This window comes from Lissotriton vulgaris, unplaced genomic scaffold (genome assembly GCF_964263255.1).
Source record: "Lissotriton vulgaris unplaced genomic scaffold, aLisVul1.2 SCAFFOLD_1604, whole genome shotgun sequence".
In the NCBI taxonomy this organism is placed as follows: Eukaryota; Metazoa; Chordata; class Amphibia; order Caudata; family Salamandridae; genus Lissotriton; species Lissotriton vulgaris.
The window spans coordinates 435,991-458,320 of NW_028247661.1; the positions used below are offsets into that span (position 1 = coordinate 435,991).

The 22,330-nt window shown below is 43.5% G+C and overlaps 1 protein-coding gene across 1 annotated transcript; it reads left to right on the forward strand.

Moving 5' to 3' along the window:
* The first annotated feature begins 212 nt into the window (after window positions 1–212).
* LOC147665083 (ABC-type oligopeptide transporter ABCB9-like) lies at window positions 213–19,250 on the forward strand. Its single transcript, XM_086949773.1, has 4 exons — window positions 213–373; window positions 3,946–3,976; window positions 4,211–4,316; window positions 17,572–19,250. Exons 1-4 carry the CDS (start codon window positions 295–297, stop codon window positions 17,776–17,778), a joined length of 423 nt encoding a protein of 140 aa, XP_086805899.1. The 5' UTR covers window positions 213–294; the 3' UTR covers window positions 17,779–19,250.
* Window positions 19,251–22,330: the final 3,080 nt, after the last annotated feature.

Here is a 22,330-nt window from a genome sequence, read left to right on the forward strand (position 1 = left end):
GTGGAATTCATGATGGGAGAATTTGTTAATAAAGAGGTAATCTTGTTCTTATACATGAATGTATTTTTATTCATATTGACATCAACTTTATTAATATTAACAAGATAATGCACAGGGCTTGTATTGTGCCTTGAGTTCTCCAAGCGTCAAACGTTGACACCGTCTCATTAAGTTGCTATCACATTCATATTCTCCTCTTTTTTGTCTTCCCAGATCTCGCTGGTGGGGCAGGAGCCCATCCTCTTCACTGGGTCAATCAAAGACAACATCACCTACGGCCTTCAGAATGCCTCAATGTCAGAGGTCACGCAAGCTGCAGACATAGCCGACGCCAAACAGTTCATCCAGAAGATGCAGAGGACATATGAGATGGGTAGGATGTGGCATGAGGGTCTGAAGACAACAGGCGGGAGAAGGGGTGAAGCAAAGAATGGGTGCTGGTTTAAATTGAGGGATACTGATGGAAATGGGTGGGAGACTGACTATAACTGAAGCAAATGTGGGATAATGGGTGGAGTAAAAGATGGAGTGGTATTGATGGGAATGGGTGAGAGACTGTGTACAGCTGAAGCAAATATGGGAGAAGGGGTGAAGCAAAGAATGGGTGTTGGTTGAGATGGAGTGGTGTTGATGGGAACAGGTAGGATACTGCATATAGTTAAAGCCAATGTGGGAGAATGCGTGAAGCAAAGAATGAGAAAAGGGGGAACATGAGGGTGGCACTGAAGGGAACAGTTGAGAAAAAGAGCACAGCAAAGAGGATAGAATAAGCATGAGGTGGGTGGAGGTGGCATGAGGGGGGCACTGAGGGGAACACATGGTTTAAAGCTGAGAGCAAAGGCACAGCGCCAGATGGGTGGGGGTGGAATGGAGTTGCACTGAAGGGACTGGGGGACGGCCTTGAATTAAGGTTACATAGGAAACTTGGGGTGGTGGAATAAGGTGGCACCCGAGGAGCTGATGGAAGAATGTAAAGAGCTGCTTCTCCCAATAAAGGAGAGTGAGTAAGATTAAGGGGGAGGCTAATTATGTGGACCTGTCCCTTTCATGGGTAAACATTTACATCTGAACCCTCCAAAGATTATATTTTTGTAGGTGCAGTAGGATTTATGTAGCGCTTCTTGCTCAGGACGAGGCACTAGAGGACTTCCAGGTGGACGGGTAGCAGGATTCTCTGTCGGTTGTGCTCGGTTGCAAGAGTGTGAATCTATAGAGTGGTCCATGTGGATTCATGTTGTGGCTCATCATCATAGGTTCACTCAGGTGTTGCTGCATTCATCTAAATGTGCTTAGGTGTTCAGAAGCGCTTCAGGCCATAAGGGGGAATTCTGTTTTTCCAAATGCGGTCTGTGCCCATTAAACAGACTGGTGCACAAGTCTGTTATATTTAATGCCAGGAACCAGCATTTATTGACAGAAATTGCTCAAAACATTCTGAAATGGCCTTCTCCTGCATTATGCTGCAGCCTTTACCTGGGATGAGGAACCATAACCTGACCTCATAGGCTGGATCTAGTGAAACCATCCTCCTCTCTTTCTGCCATAATCAAGACCAGTTTCAACAGAGTGTAATTGTCGTCCTATTACTCCTGGGCCTATCTTCTACCTTCCTCACTGCACATCAGCCCTCCCTACTAGAGGAGCATGAGAATCGTGGAATCCATCTCTCCTTCCTCACCAACACAGCAAGAATCCTCCCATATCCCTGTTTCCAATTAACTCCTTACTACACTGACTCGGGATTACCTCAAAGCTCCATCGGGGGTTATTGAATAAAAGCAAGTAAAACCGAGGCCCTATTGTTTAATACAAAATAGCTACAGATCTTCCCGAAAGTCTTCCGTCTGGTTATACCAGATGCTCTAAAAGGGTCCTCGGAGCCTGTGCAATGGAAGACATGTCAGAACTTTATGACCATAACTTTCTCCAATACTTAGACAAATGTCTATCAGGCAGATGAAAGCATATCCCACTGGCTGTCTGGGACAGATTAGCTCTTGTTAGAATATCCTGCCAGGTGGAATGTCCAAGCTTCATGAAAGAGCACCCACCTCTGAAACAGGTACGTCAAAGCTAGGCCTTTTTGTGGACCAGTTGCCTCTGTCACACCAGTAAACTGGCAGACTCCTGCCCACCAATCCTTAACCCCTTCGCCGCGGGGCTAATTCCCCTGCGGGGGGAGGAGGGCCGTGCGCAGCGTCGCGGTGCTCATGACGAGCTTGGCACGCCCAGCACTGCAGGGGAATTATCCCCGCATGGGCGTTCCGTAACAGTCATGACGAGCTCAGCTTGTCAGCAGCACAGCGCCACCGTGCTGCATGACGAGCTGAGCTCGTCATGGGCGTGAATGAGGTTAACTTAGGTCCTCCACATGGAAACAACAGTAGGGAGAGGAAATGTGACTACTTCTGTTAGCCACAACTATGTGCAGCTGTGAACAGTCGTGACAATGGTGGTCACCCTAAAAGACACAAATTCCTTTAGAAAGAGACCAAAGTTAAACCCATAGATTTCTTTAAGTATCTTCAGTCTGGTGCTTTTATAACCAGAGGGCATATTAGCAAGCTGAAGTATCGCTACTTTTTCGGCGAATTATGCCGAGAAAGCGGCGATACTTCCAGCGCCCTATTAACAAAAGCATGCTAACGCCTGCCTCAAGCCCACTTTGCATGTCAGCGAGAAACATTGCTAATGACATGCAAAGTGGGCGTTCCCACGTCCAACCACATGTAAAATGTGGTTGGAGGTGGGAACACCCTATTACCAAGGCAGGCGTTGGGAGAAGAAGACCTGCGATAAACTCGTTTATCGCAGGTCTCCCAACGCCTGCTCTGACCAGGTGTTAAGGCATTGATAACATGGGGGTGTGGATCATAACGCTGAATCCACCCCCCATATTATCAAGGCACACATTAGCGTGTGAAAACAACGTTTGTTTTCATGCGCTAATGTTCCATATCGCCGACTATCGCCAGATTTAATTTCGCCTACGTGTTGCGCATTGATAATTACGCGCTAACACGGCGAAAAAATCCGGCGATAGCCGGTGGTATGGAAATGTGCGATGTGCGTTATATAACGCACATCTAGATAATATGCCCCCAGGTTCCTTATTCCACCCTTCTACGATGGGACCTTCAGCACTTAAAGTCAAGCCAGCGTAGGTTTCTTATGAGCTTGGACAGACAAGGAATGAAGGTTGGCGAGGGGGCTCTGTGCCTTGGTCAGCTAGCGATGCACTCTGTATGCATCATGTTCATCGCATGCACTGCAGGCACACCTTTGATACAAAAGAGGAGAAGGCAGTCCTGGTAGAGAACCCGACCGCACAACAGAAGCGGGGGGCATAGTTTTTAGGTATGTGCGTGAGGTTCAGCGGTGGCTGACAGCTCAGTGGACTGTTGCACCCACGGCATGAGTCTGTGTTTGACCCCATGGGCACAGTTTCATATCCCAAACGGATACAATTGAGCTTGGTAAATATAAATACTACATAGAGCTAAGAAACCCTTTGATGTAAATGTGCACTTTACAAACACTCAGATTATGTAACTCCAATGGAGCACGCCACGGCTTCAGAAGACCCTGATCACTGTTTGATAGTGGAATCCATCTTAGTACCAACCCACTCTACGCATATTGCATATGCGGCCAAGACACAGCCAGTGTATACATTATAGGTCCTAATGCATTCAATGTCCAATGTTAACAACAAACCCACCAGTACCTAGAGTGCCCCGCTGTATCTTTTTGTTAGATCAGTGCTGTATGCATTACTTCATTGTATTTAAAAAAATAAAACAGAAGCACACATCCTGCCCCAGGATTCTGCTGTTACGCACGCTCATGTTCTGAAGTTCAGGTCCCTCCACATGGTGATTGTGATTACATGCCCATACATTTCTTCATTTGGTGTCTCACCTTATTGTTATCCGTGCTGTGCAGATGTTGGGGAGCAGGGAAGTCTCCTGGCCAGGTTTAGTGTGATTGCATGTCCATGCTCTGGGTTTCTTAATTCTTCATTTGGTGTCTCACCTTCTGAATGCTATCCCTGGTGTGCAGATGTTGGGGAGCGGGGAAGTCTCCTGGCCAGGTTTAGTGTGATTGCATGTCCATGCTCTGGGTTTCTTGATTCTTCATTTGGTGTCTCACCTTCTGAATGCTATCCCTGGTGTGCAGATGTTGGGGAGCGGGGAAGTCTCCTGGCCAGGGGACAGAAGCAGCGCATCGCCGTCGCCCGAGCACTGGTCCGGCGCCCACAGGTGCTGATCCTGGACGAGGCCTCCAGCTGCCTGGATGTGGACACCGAGCACAAGGTAAACCCTGCACTGTTGTAAGGCCGTAGATCTCCCTGTATCCCCTTGGAATGGCTCACATCATCGTCCACGTCATCCCCTTAACACAGCTCAGTCCACCACACATAGTTATAGGTTTTACTAGCCTAGGCTTAAAACTCTTACCACCGCTTCTGTTTCTGAGTAAACAACTCCACAGCTTTTGTATTAGGGAACCACCCAGGGTTTTAAGTTTGATGGCCTCTCAGCCTGGACAATTCCTGCTGTCACATGTGGGGTATTGTGCTAGATTCACATAGGTGCCTCCAAACCACTCACTACAGAGACATTACCTGCCACTACTCTGCAACCATTATTAGCCCTCACCATGAGGATGGCACAAATTACATCACAACGCCAGAGAGCCACAAAAGTAGAGGATTTGCAACTGCAGAATGGCAAGTCACAGTGTACAATGTGTGAGTCTTAGCAGATTGCAATGATACATTGAGTGTGTAAAAAGCATCATCTCTTCCATGTGAGTCATAATTGAACGAATAAAGACTTTGCGACCCCATTACAAGTGACCGACCTGTTGGGGCAGGTGTTACTGGTTTTCATTCTTGAAGCGGTCTGTGATGGGACAGCCTCTGCTCTGCATATTAGGGCTGTGGGCACCCAGGGAAGAGGGCAGTGATCCAGGCGACCACTGCATGCTACCACCAGTGCCTTCTGAAGAACAGCCATAATGAGATGGAGGACTGTGGTCTCAGGTAGACTCCAATGCAGCACTCCTGGTGCAAGGACCCACAATCTGATTCCCACCCACTTTTAATGAGGTGAGAAGTTGGCAAATTTGAGCAAACTGCCCCTTCATGGAGCAAGGTCTTTGTACATTTATCAGTCCACAGAGGCAGAAGAGTGTTGTAGCACTCCCCTTTACTATGTCAGGACCTAAGGGCATGGATTACTCACAAATATAAAACAAACTTGTAGTCAAAACATAAGATGACCCTAGAAAATCCTTGCCTGTCCTTTGACTGGGGGAGGGGTGGGGTTCATTGTCTGCATAGGTGCTTACAGACACTTTTGACCTTTAGCCTCTGACCTACTCACTCCACAAATGCTAACCTTTATCTCAAAATCTTTGCTCATACCTGGCCTCCAATCTATTTCCCTGGGTGACTTCATGTTCAGGGCCATATCTAAAAGGTCTATATACACTGAATCACCCATCTTGCTTCTAAAGGTTCTGGGCAGAATATAAGTTTCTTCTCTAAGCAAATTACTATCTTTAAATGAGCACCCTGGTGCCAAAGATTTAGTACCATACAAGACATCTCGCCACAGGTCACGTCTTTCTAATAAAATCAGTCTCATGGTATCCTATTGCAAAGCTTTCATCCATTCCTGTTCTGTAACAGATTTACTCTGTTCAAGATTCACTTGCTACACCAAACATTCTAACTCCTTATCCCGGTTAAACACTTCTCTCTCCAAATCATCTTCCACATAGATATGCACTCGGATTTCTTGTCATGAACCAGCAGTATTTCCACAGTTGTATGCCAAAGCTCACAGTGGGTTTGCTTGTATGCACACGTGTTCCACTAAAAATGTATATGGGCTGTTTGCAATGTCATTTTTGTTCCTTTGGGTATGGCTTACTTATGTCCACAGTCCACATGTGAGTTCACATCTTTTATCTTGATTCTTTCTGGAGCCTTCAAACAAGAGAACTTAAGATGGCACAGCTTCTTCTTTGATCCTTTTTTGTGATAACAGCATGGTTGATCCTTTGCTAGGGTTTTTTATTTTAACTAAGTCACCTACCTTTATGATTGTTCTTTTTACTGCTATCCTTACATAAAAAATATTTTATGTTTTCAGACATCTTTCATCTCTTTTTCAAATTTCTCATGATCAATTTGAACATTCTTCAATTCAGATAATTTGTTTAGAATCCACGAGGGACTTAACACGGTATTAGGTTTCCTTTTGCAAAGTAGCTCAAAAAGAGTTCTTCCAGTCGCAGAATGAGGAGAAAATCTGTAGGTTTTAACCTTGTTCAACATTTCAATTTGCCAACACTTGTTATGTGAAACAGCACGTTGAATGGTTTCTTTAAGTACTCTGTTGAACCTTTCAACAACACCATTTGTTTCAGGATGATATAAGAAATATATTTTGTGCTTAATCCCTCTATCCAACAAATACTTCTCCAATTCTTTTGACGTAAATTGAACACCATTGTCTGACAACATGATGCTAGGAAACCTTCTCTTTCACATATTTCCTCAATACATTTTACCACACCTCTTTTCTTTACGGAGTTAATAATCTTGACCTCTGGCCATCTTGATTAAATATCAATAAGAACTAAGATGTATTTATCAGTGCTTGTGTGCTTTATTGGACCTAGAATGTCTATAGCAACTTCTTCTCAACCTAGTTTTGGAAGTTCTCTTAAGGTCATGGGTTGAACTCTTGGCTTGAGTATTTTGTCACATTTATTGCATTCAATACATTCTCTCATAGACCTTTCTATGGTGATGTCCATCCCTGGCCACCAGTAAGTTTGACTCAAAATTTCTTTGGTTTGAGAAATACCAGGATGACTTTCATGGGCAAATTTGATCAATTGATTTCTCAAGTTGGATGAAAGTATTTACCTGGTTCCACGAAACAAAATGTCATTGTGGGAAGATAACTCCTCTTTTACTTGAAAGAAACTAGATAAAGGTATCACTTGTTGCATCACATCTTTTACAATAGTTTTTGATGCAATACAAGACAGACTGTAGAGTTTTATCTTTTAACAATTCACTAATCCAAACATCTTCTTTTATTATGCTGTCTATAACACAGTAATTAGATTCTGCCCCTCGTAAACTTCTCGACAAAAACAAAATGGTTGCTTCCACTTCATTAAGATTTTGCATCATGACTGCTCCTAGACCTGTTGCACTTGCATTTGTCATGATGACTTCATCTTGATTGGGATCAAAGCTCTTTAAAGAGGAGACTTTGGAAAGTTGACTCCTAACCAATGTCCCCTCTAATTTTTTTCCTCTGTGTGCGGCAGTGTGCGCTCCAGCCACAGCAATGTGCGCCAAGAATCTGACCGCATGTGTGGGTGCAGCGGCAGGGGTTCTGACACTGGAGTTCCTACTTGATTCTTCAGATAAATGACCTAGGTACTGGAACGGAGGAAGCCTGTTTGATGGGGCAGGTAGGGCCGGACTGGGAATCCAAAGTAGCACTGGCAATTTTGCCGCACTGGTTCCCACCCACCAGAGGTGGGGTGGAGGTGGGGGGGGGGGGGGCAAGTGTCAAGCACTACTGCTTAAACCCAGTCCGCAGCACTGGTGCTTTTGTTACAGAGGGCCCATATTGCAGCATCGCTGCAAAACTGCCCCCAGTAAAACAACTAACCCCCACTGCTCCAAAACAGACCCCCAGCCTTCCAGGCAAACGTCTGATGCCTGCAAAGGCCAGTCCAGCCAGGTGGGTGGCCTTCGTATTGGTGACTGCGTACAATGGCTGTACCATGTTTGAAATGAGAAAGTGCAGTGCAGTGAAGAGCATCTGCAACCATGACAAAGCTACACTAATATATATATTAGGAAAACGGGTAAACCTGCCTCATTCCACATTGACAGTGAACATCTTTTCTAACTAACTACACAGCGGCGGCTCAGGGACATCTTAACACCTTCGCCGCAGGGCTAATTCCCCCACGGCGCGGGGGGAGGTGGGGCCACGCGCTGCGCCGCGGTGCTCATGATGAGCTCAGCTCCTCAAGCAGCACTGTGGAGCTGTGCTCATGACGAGCTGAGCTCATCATGACTCTGCCCCCTCAATGAAACGCCCCGCACAGGAGGGGAATTATACCCCGTGTGGGCGTTCCGTGGAAGTTATGACGAGTTCAGCTTGTCATGAGCACAGCTTTTTATTAACAAAAATCATGCAGTAATTCCAGAAGTAGGACGTGTGCTTTTAGAATCACTAACATATATTAGCGATTGTGAAAGCACACGTTATGTTTTTAGGCTAGCTGCATACCTTTTGTTAATAGAGGGCGGCAGAGTACGTGCCTTTTGGAAAGTGTTCATGTTAATTGCAGAACCCGACATACTTATACAGGGGGCTGCAATTAACATGAAAACTTTCAAAAAGTCACACAATCTTCTGTGCTCTATCAACAAAAGGTGTGCAGCAAGCCTAAAAGCACAATGTGTGCTTTACACGTTGTTATTTTGTGCTGGCTGCATTTATTTCCTTAATAGAGTGCGGCTGCAAGATGTTTGTGGACCATTGTGAAAATATTTGTGTTAATTGCAGGACCATCGTGCGCTACAATTAACATAAATATTTTCACAATGGCCCACAATCAGCCCCCAGCCGCGCTCCATTAAGAGAAGACATGACCTGTAAAGCACATGTCATGCTTTTGGACTTTCTGCATTTCTTCTCTTAAAGGAGCACGGCTGCGGGCTGATTGTGGGCCATTGTGAAAATATTTATGTTAATTGCAGCGCACGACGGTGCTGCAATTAACAGGAACATTTTCACAATGGTCCACAAACAGTCCCCAGCTTTGCTCCATTAAGAAGGAAAAACAGCAGCAAGTACGGGAGCCACCACAAGCCGGAAATTACCATTTTTCGTGCCGCTCCTGTTCTGAAAGCAGCGGCGGGAATGCTCTCCGGAGATGTGCTGGGGATGCGCGGTCCACAAGCAGCACTGCACGCTCAGGGGATCAGACGTGGGCGCTCGCTCAAGCGCGCACGTTACTGGGAACACTGCTTTTAACTAGTTGAAACTCATCATCACATTCAGTATTCCACATGAAGCCAGTACCTTTTTTTAAAAGAAGTCGCATATTATGTGTTTTGCTTGCAAAGTTGGGAATGAACTTTGTATAATATTCTGACATGCCTGGAAATTTTACAACTTCATCTTTGTTCTGGGAGTGGCCGTGTCATTGATCCTGCCTACTAGTTCTTTCTTCGGTTTTATGCTAGAATCAGAAATGGTATGACCTAGATAGTCAACGCTAGATATGTTGAATTTGCATTTCTACACTTTGAGAGTTAAACCACTTTCTTTTATTTTATTTAGTACAATTCTGACCCTATTATCATGTTCTGCTTCTGTACACCCAAAATGAGAATATCATCTTGATATATCTTTATCCCGTCCCAATCCTTAAATACATGTTCCATCATCCTCTGAAAGACTGCTGCAGCTGATATTAATCCAAAAGGCATTCTCAAGAATTTGTAAGTGCCAAAGGGTGTTATAAAAGCTGTAAGGTATTGAGAGGTATCATGCAACTTTATTTGATTGGGTGCCGAGGCTAAGTCTATTGAAGAGAAGAATGTGGCCCCTCCCAACAGTGATAACATTTCTGCAATATTAGATAATGGATAATGGTTTACGACTACACACTTATTGAGTTCTCTTAAATCGATGCAGAGTCTGGACTCACCATTCGCTTTGAGTGCCATTACAACAGCAGCCAACCATTCTGTGGCTTCCACTTCAACAGTGATACCATTTTTCAAAAGTTTATCAAGTTCAACTTTAATTTTTTCTTTGACCTTGATGGGAACAACTCAAACTTTACTAACGATTGGTATTGAATTTTCTTTCAATAAAATGTGAATACCCTTTCAAACAACCTAATTGTTCTTTGAATACCTCTGGGAGGACGCAGATGCTTGTAGTAATTTACTTTGATCACTTAAAGCGGTTGTAACATGACTCAACTGATCACAGGTTGCTACATTTTGTTTCAGTTTTATGGATGGAGTTTCATTAGGACCCAGAATCACTTTGAGATCTTTCTGAAGAGCCCAACTTACCAGAGAATCACCTCTTTCTGAAACGTAAATCTTCCCTGTGGTTGAATTGGATTTGAAAGAGATATTACCATTAAAAAATCCTGACAGCTTAATAGGTTCACCTCCAAAGCCTCTAGCTTTGCTGTCTAGTTTGAGTAACTCCACTTTGCTGAATAAGAACTCATCATAAACCATTTATGGAATTAGAGTTACTTTTGAACCAGTATCAAACAACATTTTTACAGGGACATTTTCAATTAGCACAACATCAAAAGGAACATATTTGTTTCCATCACTAATTGACATAATAATTTCCTCAACTTCACACTCATCAGAGATTTCCTGAACTTTCTTCTTAAAGGTACCAGTGCAAAAACATTTCGAAATTGACCCCTTTTTGAATTTTTTTTACAAATGGCTCTCCAGCCTATACAATCTTTAAAATTTGCTGTATGGCCAATCTCACCACATCTATAAAAAGTACCATGACATTTTCTTTGAGCAGAATCATTTTTAAAATGATCACTACCAATGTGTTCTTCTTTATACTTATTAAACTTTTTGTTTTGAAGTGAGTAATTACTTTCTCTCCTTTGTTGTGTTGAGGAGGTAAAACGTTGCTAAACTTATTCTTACTCTTGTTTACAACATGAATATCACTTTCTTTTTGAGTTTCATCGACTTTCTTGTTTAGTTCTTCTACATATGCTTTGGTGTGTTCACAAGATTTAGCTATAGAAATCACTTCTGTAAGAGAAGGATTGTCTTTAGCCCAACACTGCTCTTTTACTTTGTAACAACCTAACATAAATTGATCCCTCAACCTCTCTTCATAACTAGACCCCAAATTGCAAGTTGAAGCTAGTTTTCTCAATTCAGTAATGTATTCTTCCGCATTTTCACCAGACCTTTGCATGCGCCGGCAGAAGTGATGTCTTTCTAAAACAGTTGAAACTTTTGGTAGGAAATGAAGATCTAATTTCTTTAGACACATTTCATAATCATTGAGATTGTCAGCATCTTGAGAGGTTAAATCAGGAAGATGTTGGAATATTTCCTGACCCTCAGAGCCCAGACAATGTAAAAGAAGAGACATTTTTCTTTCCACACTGAGAGAGACACCACATACTCTTGAATAGAGTGAAAACACAATTTTCCATTTTTTCCACGGAATGGATGGCTTCCCAGGAGTAGACAAGAAAAATGGAGGATAAGGTACATTTTGCATGCTTGAATCAAAATTTGTAAGAACTGTATAGAAACACCTGTAATAAAAGAGTATATGTTAGACAAAATGAAAGAGATAATAAATAAAATTAAAAACACTCATGAAGATAGGCAAAGTATATAGTGAGCCTATCACTGAACAGGAGAAAATGGAACGTTTCCCACAGAGTACTGTCTATTATACTTTGAAGTAGAATGATGGTGAAGCTTCCTTTGTTGGATTATAGTTGAACAGAATCTTCTTTATTGATTCATGTGTGAACAAAGGTGAAAGAAAAGAACCTTAAAAGTTGCATTCACGATGTATTCTAAAAAGAAGTAAAGTTAGCGTTCTAGTCTTTTTTTTTTTAATGATGCAAACAGGAAGCCAGTCTAGCACTCTAGTTTACCAACAGGAAGCGAAATAAAAGTTGAACAGGAAGAGAATTTAGCGTTTCAGTCTACCAACAGGAAGTCGAATTAACTTTCACCAGGAAGCAAGGGTAGCGCTCTAGTGTTCCTTGAATGAGAATGACGTAAATTGGAGGAAGAGAAAGAATGCTGGCGCGTGAAGAAGCAGCGCGCAGAGAACACCAGTTAATTTGAACGTTTACAATATTGAAGGCAGTAAGTTGAAAGCGTTTCCAAGCAAATAAACTGTAGTTGATCATGAAAACTTCAATTAAAATGATGTTTTGTCCTTTTTAACAAAAACAAGTCAAAATATAGTTTTTTCTTTCCTTTGTTAAGTAGCGCAGGTCACACAACACATCCAAATCTCTCAAATCAGAAAGTTTTATCTATGGTTTTAGGGCTCTTCGGTAAACATAGGCTTGGTGAACATAGAATAAAATAAGCTTTCCTCTCCAACTTCAGAACACAAAGAGAGAAGTGTGTACGGTCACACAACACATCCAAATTTCTCAAATCAGAAAGTTTTGTCTATGGTTTTACCGCTCCTCGGTAACAACGGTAAAGACCAACATAGGCTTGGTGTAAATAGAATAAAATAAGCTTTCCTCTCCAACTTCAGAACACAAAGAGAGAAGTGTGAACAGAAGCGCATCCAACAGACACAAAGGGATTCTCTCTACTTGTAAATGACAGAAAAGATAATTCTGAGGAGAATTTCTCTAATAAATGGCTCAAACCAAAATAGGTAAATGCAATACCAACAGAAGGCAATCCATTTGAAGATTGATAAGAGTTTTGAGGCAACTTTGTAACGTTGATGAAGTTGAAGAAATGTTCTCAAAATGATGAAAAGTGGAGCTGGTAACGTTGAGGTGAGATCAATGAGTCATTTAGCTCGTCACCATTGTAAAGATCACGGTAATCCAGTTAAATATAAATCCAAAGTTTTATTGAAGTTGATCCTTTACACCTCAGCCTGTCAACTCAGCTATAGTCCATCCAACTGCTTTCTCAAAGCTAAACGTTCTCAAGATTATATTTACAGAACAGTACTATGTCATTTAGAATATGGCAAGTATAACATTCTACATGAAGACCACAGAGTCTTAGATTACAATGTTAAGCATATTACAACACTCCACCTTCACTAGCATTCACTGTTAGATATGGAGACTTTCCTTGGACAAAGGCGTGTAAAATAGGAGCCAATATTAGGGTCTATTTGAAAAATATGAGAAAAAATGAGTTGGGTCCTTCCCTTAGACAAATCTCTCCCCCTCCACATTAATCTAGTAAATGCGTTCTTTAGCAAGTGAATAAACCCCTCTCTTTTGGGGCTTGAAAATAATCATCAGTTGCCTTTAGCAAGGAGGCTTTGGGTCCTTCTGTAGCAATGATAACCAGGTATTCTACTTCCTTGTTTCCAAAAGCACATTTGTGTTTTAGTCACTTAAATCCAACAGTTGCTACATCCTAATATTTAGTATGGTCTGTGATCCTCGTTGAACCTCAGGATATTATCCTGAAAGGCCAGAACTACATTCATTACCTTAAACAGGTGTACCCAATCCTCATGAAGGCTTCCAACACCAAGCCAAAATGTATTGTTCTAAACTATGAAATGCCATTATGTGTTACTAAAGCAGACAAAACATCTCCACCAAAACCGCAAGATAATACACTTATGTAGATACATCTTGGAAAATAACCTGGCTGAGTACAGCGTGGCAATAGTCTCAATTATCTTTGGAAGATGAGGGACATCTACGAAGACCATCTGCCTGTAATCACACAGGTCGATGCACATTCGGAGTTCACTGTTAGTTTTGCATTCAACCACAAATGGTGACAACCATACTGATGCCTCAATAAAGTTAGTCAGTCTGCATACATATGGTCCATCACTGTAGATAGATTTTTCACAGTTAAGCAGATGCATCCTATCATGTGTTCAACAAGGTGAACCGCATTAAACATAATTAAAATGCTTGGGTTCCCCAATCATGTCTTGAAACAGCCCAGCTGTTCCCTACATATCTTCTAAAGCCACTTCCTGAAGCTTTAAAAAGTGCAGAAGATTTTTATTGCAACCTGTCTCTTAGCTTACAGGCATCATCATTTACACCTCTTTTTCTAGTGTTAGAATCACATACCTACAGCAATCCTTGATGACATTATCTGAAAATATCCAACCCGTTACATGTTACATGCAATGTCCAAATATTACTCTTAAATTCAGTCAACGTATACTGTCAGATCAATTTTATTGCCACCGTGCAAGTGTGAGCTCCTGGACAGATACCTGGGAGACACACTTAGAGTTGGCATACGGTTTACAGAGAATTTTCATTGAAGAGGTAAAATCTGTTGTTTATATCAGCTACAGTTATCAAACCGCCATTCAGAAGCTTCACAGCTGTGATTTAAGGATTGCACATTATATAGGTATTCCTAGGTGAACATAATGAGGATATCAAAGCAGAAGAAACTAGCTACAGAGGCGTTCTCTAGGAGGGTTACAGGAAAGCCTAAAATGAGCTATTCCAGCGACCATGTGAGTCTCAAATTCAAAAGCTAAAATACAGATTATTCTGACCAAAAGTACAGAAACAAGGAAGAAGCAGGACTAAATGGGCTAGGGAGATGGGCAACTTCGAGATCTGATAGGGAATTCATATCCATGAGTGTAGGGGGTATTCCGACATTGATAAGTCTGTGACTCTCTGGAATCTCATAGGCAGTGCTCAGCATGACAGTTCTAAGACACAGAAGGATGGCTGTCACAGCCATGAAGGACACATTCAACAGAAGCAGCTTAAGAAAACATGTTAACACTATTATCTTGGAACAGAGGTGAGACCCAACCTCAGTAAGATAATGCAGAAGTATCATTTATTTATTGAATGTCGATGCCATACCGAGACAAGAACCCTGGCATTTGTCAGATGTGCAGGTACATGGCTAAAAAGTTGTTAATAAAAGGGCAATTTGATCTAATCATATTACTGACAAATTCTAAATAAATGTATGCAGAATCAAGATAGATAATGACTCTAAGAAGGGGCAACAATAACTTTTCTTCTTTGCAAGTAAAACCAAGTTAGAAATATTTACACATGAAAAGTACGGAGGCATTTTGTTTACACCCACTCTGAACTGCTCTGAGCATTGGAATGGTCTGGCTTCAAAAGTCACCAGAGCGTGCGTGGGTTTACAGATTTTGCATTTCATATAGGGGTGGGGACCAACTGCCTCGGTGCTGAAGGTCCAGTAAAGCTGTACTGAAATCAGGCATGCCCGTGGTATCAAAGTTTATCAAGTGAATTCTATCATTTAAATGATATACGATGATCTGAAAACGACTGGCTAGCACCAGGGACATGTCCTCAACTCGTTGGTCATTCTGTTATTTTTCATCAGAAAACTCCTTTCTTGAAGCAGATAAATCCCGAACACGTCCTGGAAAGATGCCTCGTGTTCTGCATCATGTATTTAAGCAATTAATCAGAAAACAATGAATGAAAAGAGCCATCAGGATGACGCACCTGCCTTCATATGTCTCAAATAGGTTTAGGTCTCAATACCCCTTGACCTTGTCCCACAGATACCCAGTCCTCAGACTGTAGCTCCAATCAGAAGGGATCTCATGAGATTTACCTTGGACGCGTTTTAATACATCAGAGGCCGCGGGGAGCCGCCCCTAACACAACATGTTGATGATGTCACTTAGGTCTCATCTGATCACATCAAGCCCTGGGTTGGAAAGAATTAGCAGCAATCATTAATTAGGGATTAGAATTAGAACTGGGAAAGATGCCATTCACCTTTCTTGCTGCCGCCAAACTGTACTTCCGATCTGGTACATTTGGAAAAGGATTATAAACATTTTAGCATCAGTTATATTAATATTATCCGAGCCAGCTGTAATTTACACATTTTAATATTCTTTGATGGGGATACACATGATGACGATAACACATGTATAGCGACTGGAAGGATTATTTTATTATTTTGTATCCTATATAGTTTTTGTGTTTTTAGGCAATAATGTTAACAATATCAATACCCAAGCTTTCTGGGGGAGAGTGGTGGAACACATTGGTGCCAAGACAGGGATCCGCATTTCTTTGACACCGTTACACTGCCTGCTGGCGCTGGTGCCTAAACCAAGGGAACGTAAATTGTCCTATAAACTGTTGCAATTGATGCTAGTGCTGGCCAGGCATAGGGTGGCGAATACTTAGATGGGCCAGAGGGCCCCAGAGGTCTCTAAATGGCTGAGTGACGTGCGGGAGTGGTCCCTGGCGGAGGAATCGCATATGCAGTGCGCCAGGCGGGATGAGAGGCTGCAGGAGGACATGTTGGCCTGGCGCGTGATGTGCGCCATGATTGGGGTCTTGGAACAGCCTCCCAGAGTGAGTCAGAAGGGACGAGTGGAGAGTTATTCTCACCCATGGGCTCGGACAATGAGGAGCACAATGGGGTTGTCCCCGAAGACATAATGGAGATGGGGTGACGTGGGGGACCCAGCCCTGTGCTCACAGATCGCTAGATGTTGGCTGATTATTTGTATTATATCTAGTGTAACTATGTATCTCAGTGTGGCCTTCAGCCAACTAACCGTGCCTTAATGAGCCAATCGATGTGTCTATGTGCTGTTCTTGCCAAATGGGGGGATGTTATTGTTTGCTTATTTCTCACAAAATGACAAAAAAAGAAAGTTTGAAAAAAAAGCAATATCAATACCACTATGAATACCCCACCCCCCTCCCCCCGCCACCGCATGCTGGAAGATGCTTGTCACTCTCCTGCAAATACAGGTGTAAGCTTCTGCCCCTTCGTTAAGCACAGGCATACACCTCTCACTCCCTTTAAGCTGCAGGTGTAAGCACCTCTCTTCCAGGTACAGGTGTAAGTCTCTCCCTTTCTTCCAGGTGGCAGGTGTAAGCCTCTCACTCTCTTGCAGGTGTAGGTGCACGTCTCACTCTCTTCCAGGTGCAGGTGTAAGCCTCTACCTGTCTTCCTGGTGCAGATGTTAGCCTTTCAATCACTTCCAGGTGTGGGTGTAAGCCTCTTACTTTCTTCCAGGTGCAGGTGTAAGCCTCTCACTCTTCCAGGTGCAGGTATAAGCCTCTCCTTCTCTTCCAGATGCAGGCGTAAGCCTCTACCTCTCTTCCAGGTGCAGATGTTAGCCTCTCAATCTCTTTCAGATGTAGTTGTAAGCCTCTCACTTTCTTCCAGATACATGTGTAAGCCTTTCACTCTCTTCCAGATACATGTGTAAGCCTCTCCCTCTCTTCCAGGTGTCGGTGTAAGCCTCTCACTCTCTTCCAGGTGCAGGTGTAAGCCTCTCCCTCTCTTCCACGTGCAGGTGTAAGCCTCTACCTCTCTTCCCAATGCAGATGTTAGCCTCTCTATCTCTTCCAGTTGTTGGTGTACGCCTCTCACTTTCTTCCAGATACATGTGTAAGCCTTTCACTCTGTTCCAGGTGCAGGTATAAACCTCTCTCTCTTCCAGGTACAGGTTTAAGTCTCTCCCTTTCCTGCAAATACAGGTGTAAGCCTCTCATTCCCTTCTAGATGCATGTGTAAGATTCTCCCTCTCTTCCAGATGCAGGTGTAAGCCTCTCATTCCCTTCTAGATGCATGTGTAAGATTCTCCCCCTCTTCCAGATGCAGGTATAAGCCTCTCATTCCCTTCTAGATGCATGTGTAAGATTATCACTCTCTTCCAGATGCAGATGTAAGTCTCTCACTCTCTTCAAGCTGGAGGTGTAAGTCTCTCTGTCTCTTCCAGATTTAGGTGTAAGACTCTCCCTCTCTTCCAGGTGCAGGACGCTCTGTCACGGATCCCGGGGCTGACCATGTTGATCATCGCTCACAGACTCAAGACAGTGGAGAATGCGGATAACATCATCGTGATGGAGGAGGGGCGGGTAGTGCAAGAAGGAACTCACCAGCAGCTGATGGAGAAGGAGGGACTCTACCAGCGACTAGTCCAGCGGCGCTTCCTGGAAAACGGGAGCAGCCACTGAGCAAAGAAAGAATCCGTTGAGATTGAGCAACGGCGAGCCCAGAGACTCAACAAGAGTGGAGCCTGGTTGCACAGGGAAGTGAATACTTAGAAAGCAGGTTCAAGGTATCAAAGTGGAGCCCAGTACATACAGCAAGCAGAGTACAGAGCGACAAAGCGACGCGTCACCATACTGGAGAGTATGGTAACAAAGTTACCCAATGATGAGTGAAACCAACCTTTATTTATCACTCCAACACCATCGCTGTCTCGCATTCAACACGGAATGGTGAGCCAATGACAATGTATGGCAGAAACCACTAAAAGATGGCTATCAAATTGCCAATGCTTTTTAAAGTATGTGTGGCCATCTTTCCATAGTGGTGGCATACGTTATCATTGGTTCATTGTTCCAAGGTGGCAGACGCGGTATCAGCAACGTGTCATGGATATGTGCTACCAATTTAAATGCCAGGCGCATTGGCTTTGCCGATGCCTCTATGCTTCAAGGAACTCCACATACAATTCAGGATTTGCTTAGAACCAAGACATATGACCACAAAGAAAGTTTAAAATGATTTATTCACATTATGTTATCCTGCAAAAGCATAAACTGGTGTTCACTGTAAACAATGCAGTGCTCTGTCCAAACACTCATTCAGACTGGAGTAAAGAGCACAATTAAACACAAATCATCCCCTAATCGGGTAATGAGTGGTGGGATGGTTTGAAAGGGCGATAGTCCAAACAAGTTCCCCATGGGATGATAAGTTCTCATGTATGACCCATATTTCTTGTTGAAGTACTTGTATTACATCAACAATGTTTCGCTCTGGTGTATTACTCCTTGGGTCTTCCTCGGGCCTGGGGGGGTCATTAATTAGAATTGAGTGCAGGCCAAGCAGGTGACTTGTTAGCTTCTCTGCTCCCCTCAACTAATGCTCATGTGACAAGAGTCTTTAAAAGCCACCGGGACACATGGCGGTGTCATAAGACGGGTGCTTTGCTGATGACATCACAGCCTATTTAAGTGATGTTGGCTTTAATGCTGCCTTCTCTTCAAGAGGTGTATTTCATCTCTGATAATTCTGAAAATATTTAATTTATGGTACATATTAATATAACTATTTTTTTCTTTCTGAGGTGAGGAATAATACTCCCTTGTTTAAATAAAAGTAGAAATTGTATTTTATTTCCCGTAGCATCGCGTGCCACTTTCGCAGGTCACTGCAGAGAACTGGAGGACTACACAGTGAATCTTTTTTTCTGTGTGAAGATTTGTAATGCAGAATTATTTTGATATTTACCCTTGCGGCAGAAAACACAGTGCGTACAATTGAGGACTGCGTACCGCAGGGTAAAAGGACGTGTTGCTTTTTCTTTTTGGTGAAGACATTTTGTTTTTGAGTTAAAACTACAAGTCTCCTTTTTGTGAAACAGCCTTTAATTGTGATGTTCTATAAATGGAAGATTTAGGGGCATATTACCAACAAAGTGGCGAAGAGAGGTGTTAGCCGCCTTGACTTAACGCCTCTCTTCGCCACTTCGGAAACGCTAGGCTGCACCATATTAGCAAGGATATGGTGCAGCCTAGCGTTTCCCCCTACGATGGCGATACGTTTTACAACTTTAACGCCAGCGCAGGCAGGGAAGGTTAGTTTATGTACAAGAAGGTGTTCCTTCCTGCAGATAAACAAAGCTTAAATGCCATTTTGTAACTTACATGTGTGCTGCTTCATGCAGCACACATGTAAGTTACAAATTGGCATTTTTAAAAAGAGGTTTGTTTATGTACAGGAAGGGACACCTTCCTGTACATAAACAACCCTTGGCATTTTGCTTTTTCCATGTGTGCTGCACAAGGCAGCACACATGGAAAAAGCAAAAACGAGGAGAAATGAAGCATTTCTCCTCGTTTCGCCACCTTAAGAACAGGTCTTTCCTGTTCTTAAATTTGGCGCTGCCACCTATTATTGCCTCTCTTGATAATAGGTGGCAGCGTCGAAGTGAATGGGTGTTGCGGTGGAACGCACACCGCAACACCCACTGCACGCCCCCTTACATGATGAGTTTATCGCGATAGGGGCCCTATTACCAAGGCAGCGTTAAGTCAATTAACGTGGCTTCAAGCCACATTAATTGACTTCACACTGCCTTGATAATAGGGAGATGCAAATATCGTCGCATTATCGGCAGAAAAGTGCCGATAACGGGCGATAAGGGGCTTGATAATATGCCCTTTAGGCACTCCTGCAGGTCTGGGTTGAATGTAACTGAAATCCTGTAATTCTGCCATCTCTGTACTCCTGTGATGAGCAGATGCTTCCTGTCTGTGACCTCAGAGGCTCCTTCAGTTGTTCTGGGTTGTAGGAAATAGGTGGTGAACCCCCTTTTATTTCTTAAGAATCCTCGACCCGGCTCCAAGGTCCCCCATTCCTGCAGGTTCTTGTTTGTGCCTGTGCTGCATTAGAAGTTCATTCCAGTCTACACGCCTCCTGCTCTTGTTCCACCTGTAAAGCCCTTTCCCTGTCTCTGTGTCCTTCTATTCCATTCCTGCAGTTTGTTGTTCTGCCTGTCCCGCCTCTCCCTGGACATTGGACATTTCCTGCTTCCTGCATTTACAGGACCATGGGAGGTGTGGTGTTAAAACTAAAACATTCACGTTAATGTCTGTAAATATTTGACCAACAAAATTAAAGCGTTTTCTGTTTCAGAGAATGTGAGTTTAAATGGCAGGTGTTTGCATGCGGTGCTGTGTATGTTGGTGGAGAGCTCTGGTACCCGACAGTGGTTTGGCAGTGATTGAACAAAATGCATTAGTGAAAGGTGGACCAATGGTTTGAGGTCGTCGATTCACCTTTCCCCCCCGGAAGACATATGTGGTGCGTGAGTGAATGAATCTGTCTGCCCGGGGGGTGATGGCTAGGGAGCCCTGTGGCCCCCTCACACTCTGACAGTGCACCGCCTCTTATCATGCACAGCCCTGAACACCTCTGTGCCCCATGTCTGCAAAGACGGTGTTTCCTCGTTTGTTGAGAGTTCAGCCCCATGCAAAGGAGGAAGTGCCTTTTTGTGATCCTTCCGGTGCAACCCTTATTATAGGAGGGACCGTGCATGCATCTGCGGCACCTTCTGTAATACCAAAGTGCCCCAGGAGTGCAGGAAGCAGGCACACATCAGCAGCACCGCAGGGCAATGTTTGTAGTATTGCCCCTGGTAGTCACACTCTGTTACTTTAAATTTATGTCTAACCAATGGTGCATAATGGAATTATTGTCCTTCACACAAGAGAGCGCTGCGTGAAGAATTGCTGTGTTGCAAGGACCGAGAAGAGGTGCAGCGTCATATTTAGAAAGAGTCACTCGCTGATGATGTCAACAGTGGTGGTCACTCCAAACCTTCCTGTTCTTCGTCATGCTGAGCCTCGCCTTGTGGCACAAAGGAGGCTTTAATATCTAGCCTAGGATTTGTAATGGAGGTACTTCTTCCATTACTAACTCTTACATGTAGACATCAGCGTAGGGGTCAGAAATGTAAGATGCGACCTTTAGGGTAGAAGCACATATAGGTATTAATGTTGTGCCGTTGCACACAAGTTGACAAAGGTAGCCATGTAGAGTTTTGTAGTCTTCTTTATTAGTTCCATGTAGTAAACACATTAGTCCTTATTCTGGTGCCAGCCATCTCCAGCCCGTACTCCAGCCCCACCAGGAGCAGCCTCCCTGCTGCTCAGCCCATCTCCACTGCCGCCACTCATCCACACAGGCACCCAGGCATTCCGTCACCATCTCTCACTCTGGCTGAGCAGAAGGAGACAGCTAGGCTGGATTACATTGAAAGACACTTAAGAGGATATAACACACATGGAGGTATTTAAGAAGGTACACCGCCTAACTCCGTGCTTGCACCTGCTTTTGTTGGGTGGTAACATTTGGAGCAAAGCTAGATCAGGCTACTTTAGTACATCTGTTTGGGCATCAAATCTAAGGTTTTGGCGCTGGCCTAACCCAGACATGTCCTCTTGCATAGATTTGTGTTATAATTTGCTGTTGGTTGTGCTTGTTGTGTTCGTCATATGGAATCTGTCTGTCAGATTCCACATGCTTTTGTGTTTGAATTAGGGTTCCACGCTAGTTGATTGCTGGCCAGTTTGGGAGCGGGTTGTGCCGACGGAGCTGTCCGACTAAACCCAATAAAGGAAGTTGGTCAAAGTCACTCACCGCGCCCGGGCTGTTTACTTCTATCAGTGTGGGACTGGAGCACAGCGGTTTGGACGAAACAGCGCAAAGCAGCTTTTGCGCGGGCAATTGATCCTGTTGCTGCTCTTTGCCATTACGTTGCTTAGCAACTCGTGTTTTACCAGCATAAATCCTTCTTAGATCTGCCCTGGGAGCTGTTCTCATCAATACACATCTTCCAAGCAGGGATTCCTGGAATTTCAGCCTTGAGTATCACATCTAAGTACTGGCTCATAGTGGGTACGGATCATACAGCTTAAGCTGCAAACAGTATTTAAACATTTAATGTTCATCAGCCGGGATACTGCATTGTCGTCTTAATCCTGCCCCTAAATC